Genomic DNA, 22,637 nt, shown 5'->3' on the forward strand with positions numbered 1-22,637 from the left:
AGCAAAAGTATTAGTGTTTTGGATCAAGAAGATTGTCAGATAGGATAGACAGTGGTAGACTTTCAGCTGTAAAATAAAGAAAATGAAATAAGAGAAAATGAAATAAGTTCTGTGCTGTACTAAGGATATATAAAATTGAACTGCTTATTTGTAAATATAAGTTCACAGGAAAGTTTATTCTTTATAGATATTTTCTGCATGTTATTGTAGAAGAGTAAATAAGTAATTTGTTCTATTTTATTGACTTTATAAATTAACTAATTTTTATGGCTGATTTTTGGTGGTTTTGTAATATGATTAGCTTGAAGATCAGTGATTGGGTACTCATAGTTACAGTTTTAGCTGCTCAACAGAAAATACCCCAAATTAACTTAATTTTATTTTCTGAATTTAATTTTTTCCCTTTCCTTCTCTTCTATTGTTGCCATGGCTGGGCATTTGGTTGTGGTGCTTGTCGGGGGTTGTATATCCACTTGGGAGTGTGGTATATCTGGATTTAGTACTTACACAGGTGGCCGATAGAGTTGGCTGGGTCACATACTTCTAGTTGCACATGCACAAGTTTTCTGGGTGTTCACACTCCTGGGTTGCATTCCTGGCTACAGTGCTCACATGTCTTTAATTTGTGCTAAGAACATGGTATTTGCCAGCGGTTGCTACATTGTAGTTTCCATGTTTGCACATATCTGGCTGCAATACTTAAGAGGTCAAACATTCGGTTGCAGTCCCAGGAATTCTAAACAGTTGCCAGTACCACACTTGGCATATGTGGACAACATCAGGGATAGAACTCATGACCTCATCCTTGTAAGGTGGATGCTTTTGCCACCGCACCATTACCTGGGTTTCCATTTTTATGTAACAGCACAAAAAAAGGAGATAGGATTAGTTATTGGAAACATTTAGTTTTGCGGTTACGGTTTGTTATTTAAAATTTAAAAAATTTTACAGTATTCCAAATGATGGTCTGTAAGTAAGGGGCCACAGGTAAATATTAGTTACTGCAGATATTTTGGATCACCAGTTGGACGGTGGGCACAGCTATATGTAGTTCTGTTTTTCTGAGAGTGGCTCCTGCTCAGTGTGAGGGACAAGAACGCAGTGCTGCCATGGCTCCAAAGTGCAAGGGATTCCCTAGACCATCTTGATGGTGCTCTGGGCCCTCGAGAGTCACACCTGGCAATGCTCAGGGGCAGTGTGGTATCAGTGTGGTATCAGATAGGATTAAGCTGTATGTGTGGAATGCCCTTTAACTCCAGTACTGGTCTCTCTGACCCCACAGTCATATTTATAATAAATAATTTTATATTGTCAGAAGAAAATTTTAAATAATCACTTAATCCCCGTTAATCATCGATTTACTCGAGCGGGTGCCAGTAACATCTCCATTCATCCCGGTTGCGTGCTAGCATAGCCCAATGGCATCTGTTTGTTCTAGGAACATGCAGAGCCTCAAACCGATCTTTCAGGGTCTTGACGAAGAAGTCTGACCATCTTGTAGGTGGGCGTCCATGCAATCTTTTGACGTCCCGTGGAACCCAGTCAGTAATGGCTCTAGTCCAGCGGTTGTCTGTAAACCTCATTACGTGTCCAGCCTATCTGATTTTTGATGTCTTGGCAAATGAGACAGCGTCCCTGATTCTTGAGCGTTTGACGAAGATCAGAACTCCGGATTCTATCTCTCATTTGAGTGAATTGTGATATTCCAAGCATAGCTCTTTCGATTCCTCTTTGAGAGACCCGAATAGCGTTCTCATCCTGTTTTCGTAGGGTCCAGGTCTCTGAGGCGTATGTTAATGCAGGAAGAACAGTGGAATTGAAGAGATGTGCTCGTAGCTGGAGGTTCTTTGTCCTCTTAGTTATTTCTTCAACGCTCTTGAAGGCGTTCCAAGCCGCTCTCTTCCTCCTGCACAACTCAGGTGCCAGGTCATTCATCATGTTGATTTCTTGACCTAGGTATATATAACTGTTGCATTCGGAGATGGTGGTTCCGTTGAGAGCAAATGGAGCGTCAGGAACAAGGCTGTTTCTCATAAATATTTAATACCTTTATTATTTATAAATATGTTGATGGCTAGCTGTGTGGCTTCAGTGGTTGAGTATCTTGCACTCACAACCCACCGAGCATTGTCATGTGTGACCCTGGTGCCTGTTCTTTCCAGCCTGAACACCACTGGTGTGCTCCACACAAGAGGAAAATATAGACGTATGTGTATAGATGTACTTGAAAGTGGGCAAAAACAGATAAGATTTCCTTATTTATGTTCAGAATTCAAGGTAGCATTTATAGTTCATTTTAATGCCCATTTTTATTTTAAGGGTTCTGATGACTGTCTTGTAAAAATCTGGGCAACAGATGATGGGAGATTATTAGCTACTTTAAGAGGACATGCTGCCGAAATATCAGACATGGCAGTGAACTATGAGAATACCATGATCGCAGCTGGAAGTTGTGATAAAATGATCAGAGTGTGGTGTCTTCGAACATGTGCGCCTTTGGCTGTTCTTCAGGGCCACAGTGCATCTATAACTTCACTTCAGGTAATTGTTTCCATCTTTGTAAAGTCCTTTACAATTATAATTTAAAGTTAACTTTTAAGAAGTTCCTTTGATAATTTATTTGTGCAATCAACTATAATAGAAAAAAATTTCTTTATAACTATATGACTTAAGGTAGTTACGAAAGTCCTTGCAGGTTGTTTTCTGGTAATATTAATTACTGTTTATATGGTCAAAAACGATTTTATTATTTGGACTGTGTAATTCATCTTGTAAGATAATGTTTTTGTTTTTCAGTTCTCACCATTGTGCAGTGGCTCAAAGAGATACCTATCCTCTACTGGAGCAGATGGCACTATTTGTTTTTGGCTCTGGGATGCAGGAACCCTTAAAATAAAGTCAGTTCCTCTTTTATAGAGTAAATTTATTTAATGGTTACTCTTATAATTATTTTTGCCTTACATATACACACTTTAAGGTATGTAATAGATCGGGGTAGTTCAGGAAAGTGGAACCATTACATTTTTGCTAACGTGTGTATGGGTAGCTATGCTCCATCTCTTATGCCCCATATTAGAATCTTACGTTTGTGCTTTCACCAAAATCAGCATCTTGGTTTATCAGCATAAGCTGGCAGGTGTATACTGTCTTTGGATTGAGAAGGCAAGGTTCAAATGTTACCATAGTTTAAAGGCTTTTAAGAATTAGCAAGTTCAGGACTAACTTCTCTGCTGTCTATACTATGTGAACATTCAAATGAATGTAGTGGGAGGAGTGGTGCTGGATTCATCCCATTAACAGGTTATGAAGAGCTACGTGCATGTGATGATTTTAGTTTTGAAATGACCATCTCTGTGCTCTTACGTTATAATTTAGACTAGAGGGTATATTTTAATAGTGACCTCTCACTTTAATTCAAGTTGAATTACTTAAGAAAATAATTTTTAGACATTTATATCATTTTAAGATAGTGGTACCTAGGTAATTCTTTGTAATACAAGGAATCTTTGTGTGCTTAATACTTACAGTCATTTCTGAATGATCCCTCACTTTGGGGCATTTTAAGTCATTGTACCATCTTAAGTAATATTATAAAATTATTAAAATCTATTGTAATTAGAAACATGGTTCTTTGGAGAAAGTAAATTAATTTCACTTCAGTTGCATTCTGATTTTTGTTTTGCAAGTATAGAGGCCAGATTTTATGCTGAAAGGCATGTTCTTTAAATTGAACCACTAGTTTTTTATATGCTTTTTGAATATTCAAAATAGTAAAGACTTTCTAGATAAAAATCGAAACATTTTGCTACTTTGCATAAACAGTAACAATAATTGCTCTTTTGAGTATTTTTCACTTGTGTGTATGGATCTGATTAGAATACCTTTTTCTGTCTTGTTTTCTCAGGGGAAAAAAGTGATTAGTAATTTTTTAACTAGCATAGAATTGTTTTACAAAATTAAACTCATTAGCAAATTATTTTGTTAAAAATATTTATTGGGTTCTTGAGAAGTAAGTTACTACATCTAAATGATTTTTCAAAAACCAGTACATAGAATTAACACTACACACACTAATATTTTGCACAATTTTTAATGTAAATATAAGTATGGGGCTTTATGATTTTTGTTTTTTTAAAAATTATTTTTAGGGGCTTGAGCAGTAGCACAGTGGGTCAGGCGTTTACCTTGCACGTGGCCAACCTGGGTTCGATTCCCAGCATCCCATATGGTCCCCTGAGCATCACCAGGGGTAATTCCTGAGTGCAGAGCCAGGAGTAACCCCTGTGCATTGCCAGGTGTGACCCCCCCAAAAAAAATTATTTTTAGTAATTTTAGTCATTAAAGTATGTTTTAGTGGGTTCCATACTTTACAGAAATTTTTCTATTTGGGGCTTTTCATTCTTTAGTAAATAAATAATTTTCTCTATTATTACAGCTTTCTTTTAAAGTTTTTAAGCAAAAGTCAGGCATAAAAATGAGGGTAATTTTTCCTTCAGTGTACACTTTGGTACAACTGGTTTCCTTTCTTTATTTGCACATAAAAGGTATTATCTTGCTCCACTGGGAGGGGAAAAAAGGAACTCTTAAGTAGCTCTTGTGTTTCTAAACTATAATTTTTGAAGCCGTATAGATAGTTCAGTGAGTGAAGCGCTTGTCTGGCACATAGCTGACCTGGGTTCAATCCCCAGTAACCCCATAAAGTCCCCAGAGCACTGCCAGGTGTGATCCCTAAGTGGAGAACAAGGAGTAAGTCCTGGACATCACCATGTGTACTTCCTCCCCCACCAAAAAAAAAAAAAAATCCTATCATTTTCAGCTATATCTGAATACTAAGCTCTTGTCAATTTTTACAAATATCTTTACACTTTTTTTTTTACTTTTACTAAGCAGGTACTCTGTGTTATTAAAAAAGAAATATATATATATTTTTTGTGGTGAGGAGAACCACACCCAGCAGTGCTCAGAGCTCACTCCTGGCTCTCTGTTATGGTTCACTCCTGGCAGTGCTCTAGGGACCATTTGTGATACCAGGCATTGAACCCGGGTCAGCTGTGTGCAAGGCAAAGTGCCTTCCCTGCTGTATTATATCTCTGTTCCCAAGAAAACGTTATTGCTGCTTAAAATACATACCTGGTCAGTAGTACTCTCTTTCCTCTAAATAATTACAAGACTGAAATCACAGAACCTCAGTCAATAAGAAAAATAGTAAAATAAATAAAACATAAATGATTACAGGAGTGAAACTATATTGCTATGTCTTCTGAAAATTATGCATTAAACTCTCCATTGTAGACTCTTATTTCTGGGAGCTTTTTCATTATTGTCAGAAAGGGTAGGTCAAAATGTATATTAGGGAGTAGGTTTTAAATACAGTAGTATATAACTGGTAATTGTGAAAATAATGTTGGCTATTAAAGTGTTATGAAATCAAATTAAGTCTTCTCTATGGCTCATTTATATTAAATATTTTATGTTAGTAGTAGTAATGGAAGGCATACCATCTGTAACATAATTAATTTAAGTGTGACTTGTAGTTTTGTGCACAACACTTTTGGATGAACTTTATAGTTGAAATAAGATTCAAACCATATTCAGATCTTTAACACATGGTATCAATTTTATTTCGTAGTCTTAAAAGCTTACATTTTCTCATTAGGAGGCACACAGAGGGTGTTGTATGACACCATTGTTGATTACACCATTGTTTAGTTATTGATGGTGTGCAGTAATTTGCCTTATGTATGTGTGCTTTGCTATTTTACTATGTGAATATTTCTAATATGATTAGAAGTCTTACCATGTATGGTATAACACTAAAAACAATAAGTGGGATTATGTACTGTAGGAATTGTATAATCAGGGACTGGGAAATACCTATTTAGAGTTTCCAAAAGATAGGCTAGTCATGATACACCATTTCAGCTTGTTTTTAGGAAAGGAGCCATCTGTTGCTTCTTAATTAATTTTGTCCTTCTGTAATTACTTTGAACAGTTTAGTTTTGGTGTTTCTAGTCTATTTAGGATATTTTTAATTGTCAGGTTTGCTTTTTGTATTGTAGTCCAAGACCTACAAAATTTACAGAGCGCCCTCGACCTGGAGTTCAAATGATCTGTTCTTCTTTCAGTGCTGGTAAGACTTTAATTCTTTTTAGTCTTCCATTTTATGTTGTACATTAAAAAGCTTTAAATGGAACAAGTAAAAAGTTCTAAAATATTTACTGTTGTGACATAAATTTCAGTCTTATATAAACCCCAGGGAATGATCATAAATTGATTGAGAAACATTTGAACTTTCCCAGAATTTAATTTATATACTCACATGACTAATAAGTTATTACAGTTATGTTCTGATAAGAGAGAATAGTTTAAAAATTGACTCTGCTAAATCATTAATCTTGGACTAGTTGCCCCCTCCCCCGGGCTGGGGCAGTAGCACAGCGGGTAGGGCATTTGCCTTGCATGTGCCCGACCTAGGTTTGATTTGTTCTTCCCTCTTGGAGCGCCTGGCAAGCTACTGAGAGTATCTGGCCTGCACAGCAGAGCCTGGCAAGCTCCCTGTGACATACTCGATATGCCAAAAACAGTAACAAGTCTCACAATAGAGACGTTACTGGTGTCCACTTGAGCAAATCGATGAACAATGGGAGGACAGTGCTACAGCGCTACGATGCCCCTCTGAAATAAAAGTATTGTGTAAATCTGTTGCATAATTGCATAAATTGGGGGTGGTTCATAAATAAAATGGATTTTATATGTCCTTTTTACTCTGCTCCAAACCAAATTGTTTGCTCTTTGTTAATTATGTGTGTAGTAACGCAAATACTCAGATTGTGTTTAAGGTAATGCAGGTAAAATACTGTTTTATAGAATTCCAATTTTTTAATTCATAACATTTTCATGATATTAAGAGTTTTTAAAAGACGATGTAGAGAGTACAGGTGAATTGAGACAATAATTAGATTTAATATTCAGTGATTCTAATACCAGTTTCTGCCAAATTTATTTTAGTTTTACTCTTATTTTTTCATTTCCTAATTGTGGCTAACAATAGTTCCTACCTGAGAATAATTTAACTAGTGACATTAATCTATTTTTCTCATAATACCCAACATTCTTAATTTCTAATTTCATTATTTCTACAACTGCTGGAGAAGCTGCTTTATTTCCAGATTTAACACAAATAGGGTCACCTATGTGTGCATTAAAAATATTTTGAATGCATATTATTTAAGACTTGGGGGAGAAATTCAATCAGCCTAATAAGTGGCTGAGTAAATTTTTTTCCAATGTAGGCAGTACTCCTACATTGGGGGAAAAAAAAGACTTGGTAGGGTATTTATTCCAGAGTGAGAGAATAAATTGCATATAAGGTGAAATGAAAGTGCAAGACAGTCTCATTACTGTCCAGTTCCAAGGAGAACAATCCCTTTTGATTGCAGTTTGTATGGGCAGTTTACTTAGGAGAGTTATACTTTGAAAGTTTGATAGAATATTAACTGGTGAAAATAGAACACAAGAGGGATTTCAGCAGTTAAAGTCTTGATTTCCAGGAAGTTTGATTCATTATTAGACAATTATCTGATCACTCAATAAAGGGGTTCCAAAGGAAAACTTTGTTTCTCTTTAAATACTGAAAATTTAATCCTTCTAATAAATCAGGTTAGATACATAGACTGGAGATAAATAATAGTACTACAATAAAATAGTGTATATTCTGCTCATAACATGCTGTGTAATGATGCTTGCATTTTTGTCACCTAATTTTTATGTAATTTGAAATTTTATCTAATAAATGTTCACTATTTTTCCTCAGGTGGAATGTTTCTGGCCACAGGAAGCACAGATCATATTATTAGGGTTTATTTTTTTGGTGCAGGTCAACCAGAAAAAATATCAGAATTGGAATTTCATACTGTAAGTATTAGTGAAAAGAGTTAGAAGAGGAGTACAATTTAAGTCTAACAGTTTGTATTCAGAATCATCCTTTTTTTCTTTCTGTAGGACAAAGTTGACAGTATCCAGTTTTCCAACACAAGTAACAGGTAAAATACTGTTTTATAGAATTCCAGTTTTTTAATTCATAAATACGATTCTAGTAGTAAAGTTTTAATTAGAATCTATTCAATTTTGTCACCCAAGTTAAGATTTTTGATTATATTATACCTAATAATAACCCTGGCATGGACAAGACATATCCTTTTATTTTCTAATGTTAGTTTATTTGGTCACTATTAGTATGATATGTACTTATTTGTACTTAGAGCAAGAAAAATACCCAAAGCGTTGTGAGGTATAGCCAGATCTCACCTAGTATAAAAATAATAACAACATGAACTTTATCTACCTAACGTATACCTATACATAGCAGAGTGCAAGGAAACTTTAAGTAGATACATTGGACATGTATCACAATGTGCTTTTGGAGCAAAGCTATTTATTGATGATAAACTTACTAGATGGCATCTAAAGTTTCCTTTTTTTTTTAATGAAAGCTATATTTCTAGACACTTTAGAAATTCAAGTTTTAATATTGATAGGAAATCTGTATTTTTCAGTTAGGAAACATTTAATTTGCTTGTCTAATCATCGTTCTTCCTGGTAATCAAGACCTTAATTGTCCAGTTAGAGAGTAAAATAAGTGGTCTAAATCACTGCCCAATTTTAGTTTTGAGAACTGGCTTTCACATTTGAGCTTTTTTCCTAAGTTTTAGAAATCCGTATCTCAAAATTCGAAATTCTTAGATTTCTTGAGAATATTTAATAGAGAAAGCTCTCTTACAGTAATGTGTAAATAAATGATGAGTGCTCTCCTTTTTTTTGTATGTAAAAAATTCTAGGAAAATATGTTTAGTGAAGTTGTATGATTTTTTTTATTGAGGTGTGTGGTTGAACTCTTTAATACAGGTTTGTAAGTGGGAGTCGTGACGGAACTGCACGTATTTGGCATTTTAAACGAAGAGAATGGAAGAGCATTTTGTTGGATATGGCTACTCGTCCAGCAGGGTAAGATAAAAGATCAAGCTCATTACATAAATTAAAAATGCATTTTTAAAGTGTACTTCTTTTGGGCGAGGAGTTCCGGATTTAAGCCACTCCTGGCTGTGCTTACGATTTACTCCTGGCTTTGTGCTCAGGGACCTCCTGATGGTGGTAGCTGTAACCATATTTGGTGATAGATCAAACAGATACATGCATGGCAAGCACCTTAACCTCCTGTTCTAAATCTCTGGACCCTAAAGTGTACTTTTTTCCTAGTTTAGTTTTGTCAAGGGTCTGATAATACAACAGTATTTTTTGGCAGTTTTATTAGTTTTTCCAGAAAGTGCAATGTAAAATGTTTTATATATCTGAATATTAATGTGGTGCAGCTAGTCATTTTTCCAGCCTTTAGATTATAACTTGTTCTGCTTTGGGTAGTTTATAATATTATTCATTTATATTTATTTGTAATTTTCTCTGTTGGGAAAGCAGACCAGTGATGAGAGCATAAAAAGCAACAGGAAAAGATGAAGAGTGGGCAGCATTGTACAGTCTTGATCCAGATAGTGATATTTATCCCAGTGGCCTGGGAATATCTGAATCCTGGATATTTCTCCCTCTTGATATGGCTTTTGCTAAAATTTTTTTGGTTGTTTCATACTGTTCTTGATGACTGTTAAGTATCGTTTTTCATGTTAATGAACATAAGCCTAAATTAAAAGAAAATACATTTTGGTTTTTGTCAATGCCAGTAAACAATTACTGCCTCCATTTTCAGCCAAAACCTTCAAGGAATAGAAGATAAGATCACAAAAATGAAAGTCACAATGGTAGCATGGGATCGACATGACAATACAGTTATCACTGCAGTTAATAACATGACTCTGAAAGTTTGGAATTCTTATACCGGTCAACTAATTCATGTCCTGATGGTGAGGAAAAAAACACTGGTTATTTTAATGTATAAGCAAAACTTACTATAGAATGAGAGATATTTTAACCGATAGTAATTAGTTAGATGAACTAGCCACACCTTGCCATTGCTCAGGGATCACTCTTGGTTCTGTGCTCAAGGATCACACCTGGTGATACCAGCGCTTCATTCAGTCTTGGTCGACTGCATGCAAGACAGAGCAAGCATCTTATTCACTGTACTATCTCTTTGACCCAGAAAATAATTTTAAAATGTAGATAAAACAAATTTAGCTTTAAAATAGAAATTCTTGCTTGATTGTAGAAGGTTGGACTACAAGTAGTCTTAGGTTTCACCAAATAATAATTCAGTTTCGTTGTTGTATAAATACATCTAAAGGCATTTTACCACTTAATAACTTAATAGAAACTCATTCTCGAAATGTAACCATCTTGGTGTATGATTGAATTTATTTTTTTTTTATTTATTTCTAATTTTGCAATTCAAAAATATTTCAGGGTCATGAAGATGAGGTATTTGTTCTTGAGCCACATCCATTTGATCCAAGAGTTCTCTTTTCTGCTGGTCATGATGGAAATGTTATTGTGTGGGATCTCGCAAGAGGAGTCAAAATTCGATCTTATTTCAACATGGTAATTATCAATCTCTTTATTTTATGATTGTTAAAGATTTGGAAACTTTAATTACAGGTGTTCTGCATATCACAAAGGAAATCCATTTAAAAATTGTATATTTTGACTTAAAAATTTAAAGGTGTTATTTATTCCACACTTAGTGAGATGCTAAATTTAAAAGAAAATTAATTGTATGTTTTATCATACCTGTGTATGAAAATGACTAGATTTTTAAAATAATAGTGAAAGCTTGAAAACTGACAATATCAAGATAGTTTTAAAAAATTGTTTGCAAAGCCATATAAGGAAATAAAATTTTTTTTAACAGTAACTATTTCATCAGCAGTTCTCTAGTGCACCAGAGTTTGATTTAAATATGCTCATTTCAAGATTAAAACCAAAGAATAGGTAAACTTGCCTTTTATCAAATTACAATATACCGAATAATTTGGGAAATCAAAGTCCTTTCCCATCCATATTTTACTTACTATGTAGAATTTAGAGGATTATTGAGGATTCAAATTACAGTGGTTTTATACCACAGACAGCCTATTGTTTCCATTGCCTTATATCTGCTGCCTGAAGTAAAATGGGTATCTCAGACTACTTACTTTATATAGTCATTTTCTAACAAAATCAACTTCCTATATGTAATATACCTTTAAATGAAGAAAAAAAGGAAAAATGTTTCTCAGCTATTTTGGCATTTTTAGATATTTAAAAAGTCAAGTCACAGAAACTTAGGGCAATACATATTGCATACTATGAAACAATACAGGTAGTAGTGTGTGTCTTGTCAGTTATTTTATAAAAAATATTAAATGTAGTTTGGAAAAATTTTATTAGTGACAAATCATCTTTCTATATCTAATGCCTTATTGTATATAAAATACAAAAAATACTACTTGTGACATTTTTAGTTTTCTAAAGTTAGTGATGGATTTCCTTAGTGATTATGTACATTTTTCCAATATTAATTTAAATAGATTTTTTAAATGGAGAAAAATTTTTAAAGATGCATTCTTAAATAAGCAGATATAGAACCTTTTCTTTACTCTTTTCAAGCCTGTGTTTCTGGTTTGCTCTTTTTGAACTTCTCTGTTAAATAAGGACATAAGTCATATTTAAATCTGTCTCATACCTCTCAAAAGAGTACAATTAGTATATCTTACAGGTAATAGTGACCCTATTTAGCAATATAGTATTTTTAAAGGGTATTGAGTAGAGTGTAGGGAAAGTTTCTCTGAACTTGAATAATGTTTCACCTTCTAGAAAGGTGACATTTCTTCATCAGGTAAGTTAGTCACACTAATAATCTACCACCTTATCAACAGATGAAAAAAATGGATTTGCTCATTACAAATTAGTTACTAAATTAGGAGAGGTCAACCATCATTACAGGTACACTATTTGAAATTAACTGAGGAAGTTTTTTACATCAGTGCCTTGCCATTCATTAAGCAGAGGTAAGGACTTTTTTTTTCAATGAAAGATTTTTCAAAAGTCCAAAGGCAAGAAGTAATAACTTATATAACAAGTTGGAGAATGATATATAAATTCTTCATACTAAGACCCAAAAAAGGATTTAAAAGGATTTTAAAAATTTATACTTTATTAAAAATGAAAGCAAAATGAGGCTTTGATGTGTTAATAAAGACACTTAATTTTTTTTTTTTTACATAGCTTTTAATTAGCTTCTACTTATTACCTCATTTGTGTCCAGTGAAACGTAATAAATCAGGGTCGTTTTATTACCATTTTTAAAAATTAAATATCATTATTTTTATGAATGGAGAAACTGCATAACAGAAGTGAAGTGCTTTGTCTGGTTTACCTAGGTTAGGTCATGCGTATTATGAAGAAACTTGGGGATTTAAACCCATGTTTATACTGCACATGGCTGTTGCTATTGTGTTAGGGCTAATTCTAGTTATGCTTGGTCATTGCACAAGTAAATACAACTTTCAGCTAGTAGTCAAAATGTCAAATAGGTTATGTTTTATAATGGTATTAACTGAGTAGATTTTCTGAGGTCATGTTACAGAGTTCAAAGATTTTTTTTTCTATCTCAATTTAAAGTTATTTAATAACCCTAACTTCTTTACAGTCCCCACTCTTCGTTTCATTGTTTATAAGAGAAACTGGAAAGTAATATGCCCAGCCTGACTATTAAGGGAACAGAAAAACAATTTGAGGGAGAAGTAGAAGCTTGTGTTCACTATTGCTATCATGAATCTGAGTTTTTAACTCTGATTTTAACTATTTGTCCTTATGTTGCAAAGTTCTTGAATTACTGAAATGTCCAAAAAGTTAATTAGCACAAATTTAATTGCTGATAATAAATAATTCAACTTGGTGAATATTTTTGATTACCACATAAAGAGACTAATTTTAGTGCTCCAGAGGGTTAAAAATTAATAACACTCTTGCAGTATTCCATTTTTACACTTGAAATGTTTAATATTTACATAAAATTTTAATAAGATCCAGTAATATTCATGAATTTTAAAACAAACTTCTAAGTAAATTCATCATTATCTTCAACATGCAAGCAAGAAATGCAAATTGTGTCTTTAAAAGGAAAAATAATTTGGGGGCTGGACCAAATAATATAGTAAGTGGGGCACCTGCCTTGCATTTGACCAGCCTGGGATCAGTCACCAGCATTTCATATGGTCCCCTGAGCCCTACCAGTAGTTGTCCCTGAGTACAAAGCAAGGAGTAAGCCCTGAGCACAGCCAGTATGATTCCCCCCCCCCCCAATTTTTTTAATATACAAGTCCTTCAAAAGTGAAGTCTTAATCCAGTTTATTTGGTGAATGATGCTTAAGATTTCTTTAATTGAATTTTTCACTTTAGATTCACAGTACCTTTGCAAGAGATATTGTAAATCATGTAATAACTATATTAATTAGCATTTTATAAATAGTTTTTAGGTGTTACAACATTTTGACATTTAAGTGGTATAGTCAAAAATCCTATATTAGATATTTCATTCCTTTTAATGCTGTTTTAATGTTTTAAAATTAGATTAATATTTAGCTTGATGATACTAATCAAATATTTTAGAATAACTTTTTTCAACCATGACTTAATCTTTCGAAAATCTTATTCTTTAGTTTGGGACCTCCTAAATTTATAAACAAATTAAAAGATTTGAACTTGAGAAATGAGATAAAGATATTTAATTCCCATGTGCTTGTATAATCTCCTAATTTATTCAAGAATCTTAAATTATTACCTGCCTACTCACATCTAGAAAAGCTGAAATCAGTTTTCCCCATTTTTATTTGTAGCTTTTCTCTTAATAGAGGATCAGAATGTAAGAAGTAATTGGGGACTGGGTGCACTTTTTGTCGTTGTTGTTGTTATAAGAAGTATATGACAACTGAGATAATGTAATACAGGACATGAAGTACAACAGACTGTACATGTCTTTGTGTGCACCACCTCCCCAAGTTAAAGTACCAAAAATCAAAAAAGTTTGTAAATCCGCTTTCAAAAGCATTCACTGGGAAAGCATAATAAGTAAAGTTTCAGCCTCTTAAATATTTACTTGTTACGTAGCCTCTTAAATATTTGTTACAGAATGAACCCAAAGCAACTGTAGAGGTGATCACAAACATTGAATAACTTCAGGGCCAGAGAGATAGCGCACTGTGTCAAGAGTGCATGCTTTGCATGCAGGAGGCATGCACCCGAGCACCGCAAGCTCCCCTGAGCACTTGCAGCTGGGAGTAGCCACTGATCACTGCTAGGTGTGCCCCTCCTCCACCAAAAGAAAAAGAAATGCTCTGGTTTATTCTCTCTCTCTTTTTATAAACTTCTCTAGGTTCATCTAAAAACTCCATTTTATTCTTGTTTCAGTCCTTATATTTCCTGAGTATCTGGGGCGGGGGGAACACTGTTATTTGCTTATTAGGAATTGCTTATTAAGGATATTCTAAATAATTCAGATTGAGTTTAGCAGGTCCACATATTTTTGACAGTGACAGGAATAGATCATAATGCAGCTTTGTCTTTACTGGAGGTGTTTAAAGTTTTGAAATTCCAATTGTGTGATAAAAGGGAGATAAACTATTCCAGAAATAATGAAAAATGTGTGCCGACTCAGAATTGAAGTTGGGGGAGTGTTATAGTATTGGCTTCCCTGAAAGGGCTAGACAGATTTAGAAATTCAATGTAAACATAAACACAAAGTTCTTTTACCGCTTTTCTCCTATTCAATTACTACAGTTTAGAGAAATTTTGACTACAAGTTTAAGTGAATGTTAAATTTATCAAAAGAAACTTCCAAATTTTTTAGCAGACCAATTGATGGATTAGTAGATTGCAAATAAAACGAGTTTAGAGTGGAGTTTGTAGGACCTATGTCAGCTCTGTGTCTGGCACTTTGGCTTTCTCTTTCTTGCTCTTTTTCTCTATCATTCCAGCTTTGTCTGTGACCCTCATATTCCATACCTTTTCTATTTCTGTCAAGTTTCAAAGCTCTAGTTTGTTGTTGCCTATTTGTTTTTAATTTTAATTTACAAATATATAATGTCTCTTGCTAAAAAGCAATTATATTGTTTTTGATTTTTACTTTTGTTGTTTTATAGGTAAATTCCAAATAACTATTTTCATTTATTTTTTTCTTATTTTTTAAATTGTTCTCTTAACCTTTCTTTTACTTAAGAGATTAAAAAAAATGTTCCAGTGTCCACTAATCCAGAACAGTATATTTCTCCTTGCAACGTTCCAAATCAGCAGAGGCTGCCAATCCACCACTCAGAATTTTTGCACTTGCATACTTCTGACATTGACATGTTCTCAGTGTGACCGCTATTTTAGCTTTAGACAATTGTAGCCGCGTGTATTCAGTTAAGGGAAAAAGAAGCTGAAAGTAGGTGTATTTAATACTGCACTCTTTATTATGTAGCATCATTTTGATCTTTCTTTTTTTCTTCATCCTTTCTCAGTCTATCTTCCATCATTTATCAGAATCAAATTAGATGAAGTGTGTAAATTGTATTTATAGGATTCTTGAATATTTTCATTTTCTTTTAGCATCTCTGGTTAAGAACTCAAGTCTTCCAATTAGAAACTTGTCATTGTCATTTTCTTACTGGTTTATGGACTTCTGTCTCTTTTTTTCATTTAGATCTTGGTATTACAGAATGTGCCTTACAAATTATTGCCATGAATAGGAGTTTCTTTAGCTTGTTGCAGTTATTGGATAAGTAACTTTTACTTTTTCTAGGCATTTTCCATGAATTGTTATCAGAAAAGTATTAGAGATTTGAGAGTTACATGGAAAAAGTAGAAATGACATAGATTGGAAACATGCAGGTTATGGTATTTTTGATTAGCAATATTGCAAATATTAGAGTGCTTATACAACATCTGAGGATCACAAGGAAGAGTTGAGACAGCATCAGGTAAACCTAGTTTGTAATGAAGTTGGGAAGACGAAGGGTACCTAAAAGGATAAGTCTTAATAGGTTATAAGGCATATGAGAAAAAGATGATTTTTGGATCTGTAGGAATCACTTCCGGGTAGAAGGTCATAATCTGTTGAGAGGAAAGAATTGGAGCTCTCTTAAAAGATAAATAAAAATTCAGTAAGAAAAATCATTTGCTGGAAAGATAGTAAAAGGGTTAAGTCACCTTCTTTGCATGAGTCTGACCTAGATTTAATTCCTATCACCACATATGCCTGTAGTAATTTCTGAGCACAGAGCCAGGAGTAAGTCCTAAGAGCAGCTGGGTGTGACCCAGCCCCTCCCCCTTGCCCCCTCTCCCAAAAAAGAAAAATTTTGTAAGCAAGATTATAGATAATATATGTTCAAGGTAAGTTAGTTAATCTGGAATAAAATTTGCAGAGTGGATAATAATATTTGAAAACCTTAAATGGAAATAGATAATTGACCTCAAATTAATCTCTTAATCATAAATATGCTTATATAGTAAATATAGTATCACAGTGCCAGAGAGGATAGTGGTTAGAGCATTTAATGTTATATGCCGTAACTTTAGTAAAAATAGGCCCAGAGAGTTAGTATAGTGCTTAGGATGTTGAATGTTGTGTGCGGCAGACCTCTTCTCTGTCCCTAGCATCACTTATGGCTCCTGAGCCCTGCCAGGAGTAAGACATGTGTATTGTTGGGTGTGAGTTGTAAAACATTAATAAAAATCAGAACACAACAAAGTCAGTATGGGGGGAAGTTATTTTGTGTTTCAGGAACTTTTTCATCAGAAAAATCTTAACAGAAAAGTTCCAGGAGTAGGTAGATAAGAAATTGGTGGGGGGTGCGGATGGGAGGAGATACTGGACTTGGTGGTTTTTGACTGGTTGAATAAAAGATTTAGGACTGTAGTGTGTATTGATAACAGGATGTATTGAGCAAATAGAGCCTAAGTGATTTGACAGCAATGGTATTCTTAATGGAGGTAAGAAAAATTTAAAATACAACTGATGTTTTAAATTTTGTACTTGTTTTGGGGCTGAACTGTTGAATTATGGAAATGAAAATGGCCAGCCAGCACTTGGAGAGCAAAGGTTAGAAGTGAAGGGAAGGAAGTTGTAAAGTCTTCCAGGCAGAATCATAGAGACTCTTCATGGAGGCATAGCAGCATAGAGAATTTATTTAATGTTAGAAATAGTTACATTTAGGAGAATAGAGGAGCAAGCACAGTCTGTAATTGAGGAGAGAAAGTTAGGAGGAGGCCGTGTTAATGGGTCCTAGATCCCAAAGGAGAATAAATTTCAAGAAGGGCTTGGTTATAGAATATTGGTAAATGTTAGTAAATTTGCAGTTACTGCTTATTTTGCTGAAGAGTCTCTCTCTTTGGGTAAAGTCTACAGTGGGACTAGAAAGATAAAACTCAAAAGGACTTGGAGAGCATACTTTGTGTAGTGGAGCCTCAGATTCAATTCTCAGCACTGTGTAGTTCCCGGAACACAGTCCTGTCTGGCACCTCTTAACCCCTCCTTTATTTATTTTTAAGTCTCTGGCTCCAAGTATGTGGCTTGGTAGTAGAGTGCATGCTTTATGTGTGAGGCCCTGGGTTTGATCTCTGGTATGGGTAGGGGTAACATGTATAATTGATTTTATCAGTTCAGTTATTAGTTTCCTTTTTTCATTCTTATGTAAATCTGGCATTATTTAATTTGGAAGAAATTTCCAATTTTACTTTAAAAATACAACAAATGTTGAAATGGTCAGATCTCCTAAGATTTATCAATATCTGTTTTTTTAATCTCTTGATTTGTTGTTGTCACATAGTTGACACCTGTAAATATTTCTGAAAGATGTAGCTGAAGATAAACAAGAAAAAACTGCTTTTAAACTTGGAGCAATAATTCCAACATTGATCTTTCAGTATAGGAAAGGCTCTTAGAGTAATCTTATATCTAGACTTCTTCCCTTAAGAGATGTCATTGTTTACATGATAACTAGGCTTCCAAGGTTTACTTATTTATGATAGCACACATTTTTAATCATTTATTTTCTCCAAAATTGATATAAAATATTTTTTATATTTGATATTTTTAAGTTAAAGTAACATTGTATTTACATACTGTGTATGTAGAAGAACCAGTTTATACTTCATTTCAAATGTGTTACGGCAGTATAACCACCACCACAATGATAATAACCCTCCATCACAGCATGTTGAACCACTTATATCCTTTGCACACCCATAAATGCAGTTTTGTACTTACAGTCCAATGGTTTTGTTTTGCCTCTACCTTTCTTTAGCGATATTTTACATTTTTCCTCTGACTTTGTTTACCCTGATCCTCTCTGTAATGCCATCCATGTTCTAATGGCAAGATCTTTTTTCCTATAGCTGACTTGTATTTCATTCTTTAAAGAAGCAGATGCTTTGTATTTTTTTGTTCAGTCAAATCAGTAAATTTTACCTTATCCTACCACTAAGACTCACATTCTGAGGGTAATGATTGGCCCAAATTTAGTTTTCTTAGCTATACTTTGATGTTGTATTGTAAACTTAAAATAATTTTTAAAAATTAATAATTACTAGGTAATGTGCTCCATTCTAATAAGTGGTATATGGGGGTGGGGGGAGAATGAATGAGAGACAATTTTGTCATAGACTTAGAATATTTTAAAAGTGTGGTTCTGCTTAAGTAGTTCATGCTTTTAACCTTCCTCATTTGTGTCAAATTTCTCTAGGAGCGTCTTCTTTTATATTGATAGGTATTTGTAATCCCCTTGAATCAATATGATTTTCTGACTGTAACTTTAGTCTTCATTCTAGTGCCTTTAGCATCTCTCATTTCCAGAATTGTCTAGTTCTTAAAAATATTTCTGAGCATTTGATTTTAGAATTTTTAAAACTAGGTAAGTTAGTAATAATTCTTTAAGCTACTCTGTCATTTCACAGAGAAATTGGATCGTATGCACATTGCAAGAGGGTCTTTAGTTCTCAGGCCTCATTTCTCGGTCTCCTTTGGTTTCTCATCTGTCCCCCCGCACACAAATTAAAGAAGTTGTGGATAGGGTTTAGGCCTTGTTACAGGTACTCGATTCTTTAAGGATGACAGCTCTTTTGTCATACCTCTCAACCAATTGTATCTTTTTTTGAGTCAAATCTAAGTTGACAAGATTGTATTACTACATTTCCTGGAAAATTTTCTTCAGTTGATCTGAGAGCTTTTCTACAAGTCATTTAATCTCTTTCATCTTTCTTGTTTAAAAGTGAATTATCTAAAGTGAATTCTTTAACATCTCTATTATATTTTCTTGTTAACTCTTGGAGTTCTTACAATTATTAATAAACTTTTCTCAGTTTATTGTGAATTCATGTGTATGAGTTTTATTTGTTCTTTATGTATGTCCTAAATAATGGCATACTGAATTTCACTAGATAAATTGATCATCTAAAAATAACTTATTTAAAAATTTGTCACTACCATTTATTTGTTTTGTAATTTAGTACAGCACGCAATGGTTACTATCGTACTATCTATTCTGATATTAAAATTTGTTAACTTACAAGTAAAACATGTGATTTCTATCATATACCTATTGATTTAATATTGAGAAGATATTCCTTTGGTTTTTGAAGATGTCAGTACTTTGTAGTTACACATGAACATTCAATAGTGTCTTTGCTATTAAATTTAATCTTTGAGAGTATTTAGGCATAAATACTTCCACCCCAGTTTAAGAAGATTAAATCCGGTAGGAATTGGCTTATAGTTTAACTTATGAAAAGTTGGAGAATATTTAATGTAGTGAAAGTAAATATTTTGCAATATATATCAGTTGGAAAGCCAAGTATCGTTTATATAGATATTTATTACTTGAGGAACTATTTCAAAAGAAAAACAGAATTTTAGGTGGTCAGAGAGAAGGGACAGGGATTAAGTCATTTACTTGCCTTGTACATGGCAGACTTCCTTTCAGTCCACAGTACTGCATCTTATCCCCTGGAACTTCAGGAGTGATCCCTGAGCATAGAGCCAGGAGTGATCGAGCCTTGAGCACAGCCAAATGTGGTCCACAACAAAAAAATTTAGGACAATTGTGAGCATCATTTCCAGTTAGTGAGTAAAGCAGATGTGCAGTACTTTCTTTAAAGAGTAACAGTTAATCCATGTAGGATGATTTTCCTTTCTCTCTCTTTTTTTTAAATATACTTTCATTTTTTCATCGTAAAGTTCTTTGAAGTAAAACCCATGCCTTACACTGAAACCATTAGTGCCATACTGTCATATTCACAGTGGCTTGTGTTTTGAGTATCCTTGAATGGGATTTCTTTCTTTACTTTGCCTTTTTTTTTTTTTTTAAATGTAGCTTTGAAAGTTTCACCTCAAGAATTCTTGCAAGAGCTTTTTGACCATCTGTAAAAGTGACAACACTGATACATATCATTGATACAGTCTTTGAGGAATATAAGCTCCCCCCTTCCAAAAAATATAAGGGGGCTGAAATGATAGTACAGCCCCTCGGGTGCTTACCTTGCACGCGCCCAAACCGGGTTTCGTCTCTAGCATTCCGTGTGGCATGCTGAGCCCACCAGGAGCGATCTCTGAGTAAGCAGAGCCAGGAGTAAGCCCTGACCACTGCTGGGTATAGCAAAAGGGGGGAAAAGGCAATAAAACCCACAGGGATCAAGATTGCCTAAACATCACATGAAAGATGCTCTTCATAGATATATTGTCAGTACACTATGGTACTTTTGAGTCAGGTGTCTTTCAAATCTCCTGTTCTATTGTATACTTACAACTCTAAACTTATAAAAAAAAAGAGACACTTGCTTCTTTTTTGTTTTTCTTTTTTGTGAAATTTTGAGTGAACTGAGATGAATAATAAATAGCACATGACCAAGGTAATTTTAATTCTTAGTGTTGGCTTTTATGTGAAATTCTATTTAGAGATAGCTTATTCATGTAGTTACTGAAAACAGTTCATATAAAGCTTAGAAAACTTTGACAAATAGCGATTTGAATTCTGGCAGAAACTTCTTTCATTTTTAGCAAATAGTTATATTGGTAGTATTCTATCTGGAAAGTTAGTTTTATTCTTTCTTGATTTTGAGTAGTAATAGAATTGAATTGTACTCCATCGTCTCCATTCTGAAATACTCATTTTTTAAAGAATACTAGACGTTAGATACGTTCACCAAATTTCTTTAATTTTTTTTAAGTTTTTCTCATTTCTTGTATTATATCACCATTTAAAATAGCACTGATAAACACCAATGTACTTACTCCTTTTTAGCAACCCAAAGAAAAAGCTTTTCTTTTCGAGGCTAACTCTTTTGTTCTTAAACAGAATCCTTCTTTTTCGAGCAGTATTTTCTCTTGAGCAAAATGCTAGCCTTCCTTGAGAAATCAACTATTCTTCAAATTTTAATTTTTCTTCTATATTTGGCAATGAACTGTACATCCATTCCTCTCCCATATTTTAAACACTAAAGAAAGAAAAATACCACTTCTCTTTTTCCAGCATTTTCTGGGGTTTGGGTTTATTACTAATGAAAATCAGTTTGTTCTAGATCAGTGGATACCGGAACAGAGAGGAGGTATTTTCTTACCTGATAATGTATGTGTGTTCCGATTCTGCTAATCCAGAAATCCAATTGCATTTGTTGGAATCATCCTTAGTTGTTATTTGTTAGGGAGTCAACTCCCTCTTTCAGTTGTTTTCTGAAATTCAGTCCCTAGATGTGCTTTAGATAGGGTAGAATTTTTACCTCTTTCAGAGCACTGCTAAGAAGTTTTCAACTGGAACATAGTCTGAAGAAGCACTGAGAGCAAAAAAATTCAGAGTGGTGATTGGCCACCTCTGTTTGATTGACAGGTTGCAGGGAGAAACCCATTCGTTCTGGATTAATGGAACTGGAAAACAGAAAACAATTATCAGGTAAAAAAAACCTTTTCTTTAACCTTTGAAATTCACCATTTAAAAGATGAGTCAATCAAGGGATTTTATTACCAAGAAGAAAAAAATTTAGTGTCTTGTGAGCAGTGATCTCTGGCTACTACTTCCAAGAGTTAGCAAAACATCACTACCATTACTACACATTCTTGGCCTTTGTTGAAAGGGCTTGATTAAATGCAAATGAATGGGATATGAATGAGGTGCTATTACGTTTTAAATCTGGGGTAAAGATGTGAAGCAGAATTCTGTGGGTGGGGGATATTGGTGTTGCTTTATTTCCTGAGTTGTTCCTGGTTTCTGGATAAAGAGAACACTTTTTGTTTTTCCAGGTTATTAATCTGGCACTTTTCATGACTATTACTTTGTTACTGTATGCTGTTTGTTATATCTAACTTTACTTCATTAGGATGTCTTTTATAAATCTTTTATTATAAATTTTAATGACTATATCGACCAACTCTGTATTTTATTGACAGTTTTCTGACTGTTGATTAAAAACATTTCAGATTGAAGGCCAAGGACATGGTGCAGTATTTGACTGCAAATGCTCTCCTGATGGTCAGCATTTTGCATGCACAGACTCACATGGACATCTTTTAATTTTTGGATTTGGCTCCAGTAGTAAATATGATAAGGTAGAGTATTATGACATATTCTCTGTAGAGTTTTTTGTTTGTCTTTTTCTTACTGAATGGTAGGATTGTATTTGGGTAT

General features: G+C 33.9%; 1 protein-coding gene across 3 annotated transcripts in view; it reads left to right on the top strand.

Annotated features, from left to right (window-relative positions):
* The window catches only part of PHIP (pleckstrin homology domain interacting protein), a 138,221-nt gene that overhangs the window by 51,277 nt on the left and 64,307 nt on the right, over positions 1 to 22,637 (top strand). For all 3 annotated transcript variants that reach the window (XM_056108720.1, XM_056108729.1, XM_056108733.1), the window contains exons 8-16: positions 2,320 to 2,541; positions 2,797 to 2,897; positions 6,060 to 6,130; positions 7,814 to 7,914; positions 8,002 to 8,042; positions 8,905 to 9,003; positions 9,758 to 9,911; positions 10,411 to 10,545; positions 22,430 to 22,558. In XM_056108720.1, coding sequence (XP_055964695.1) covers positions 2,320 to 2,541; positions 2,797 to 2,897; positions 6,060 to 6,130; positions 7,814 to 7,914; positions 8,002 to 8,042; positions 8,905 to 9,003; positions 9,758 to 9,911; positions 10,411 to 10,545; positions 22,430 to 22,558 — 1,053 coding nt within the window. The remainder of the gene's footprint in view (positions 1 to 2,319; positions 2,542 to 2,796; positions 2,898 to 6,059; positions 6,131 to 7,813; positions 7,915 to 8,001; positions 8,043 to 8,904; positions 9,004 to 9,757; positions 9,912 to 10,410; positions 10,546 to 22,429; positions 22,559 to 22,637) is intronic.

Source organism: Sorex fumeus, unplaced genomic scaffold, assembly GCF_029834395.1.
Source record: "Sorex fumeus unplaced genomic scaffold, SorFum_2.1 ptg000008l, whole genome shotgun sequence".
Lineage (NCBI taxonomy): Eukaryota > Metazoa > Chordata > Mammalia > Eulipotyphla > Soricidae > Sorex > Sorex fumeus.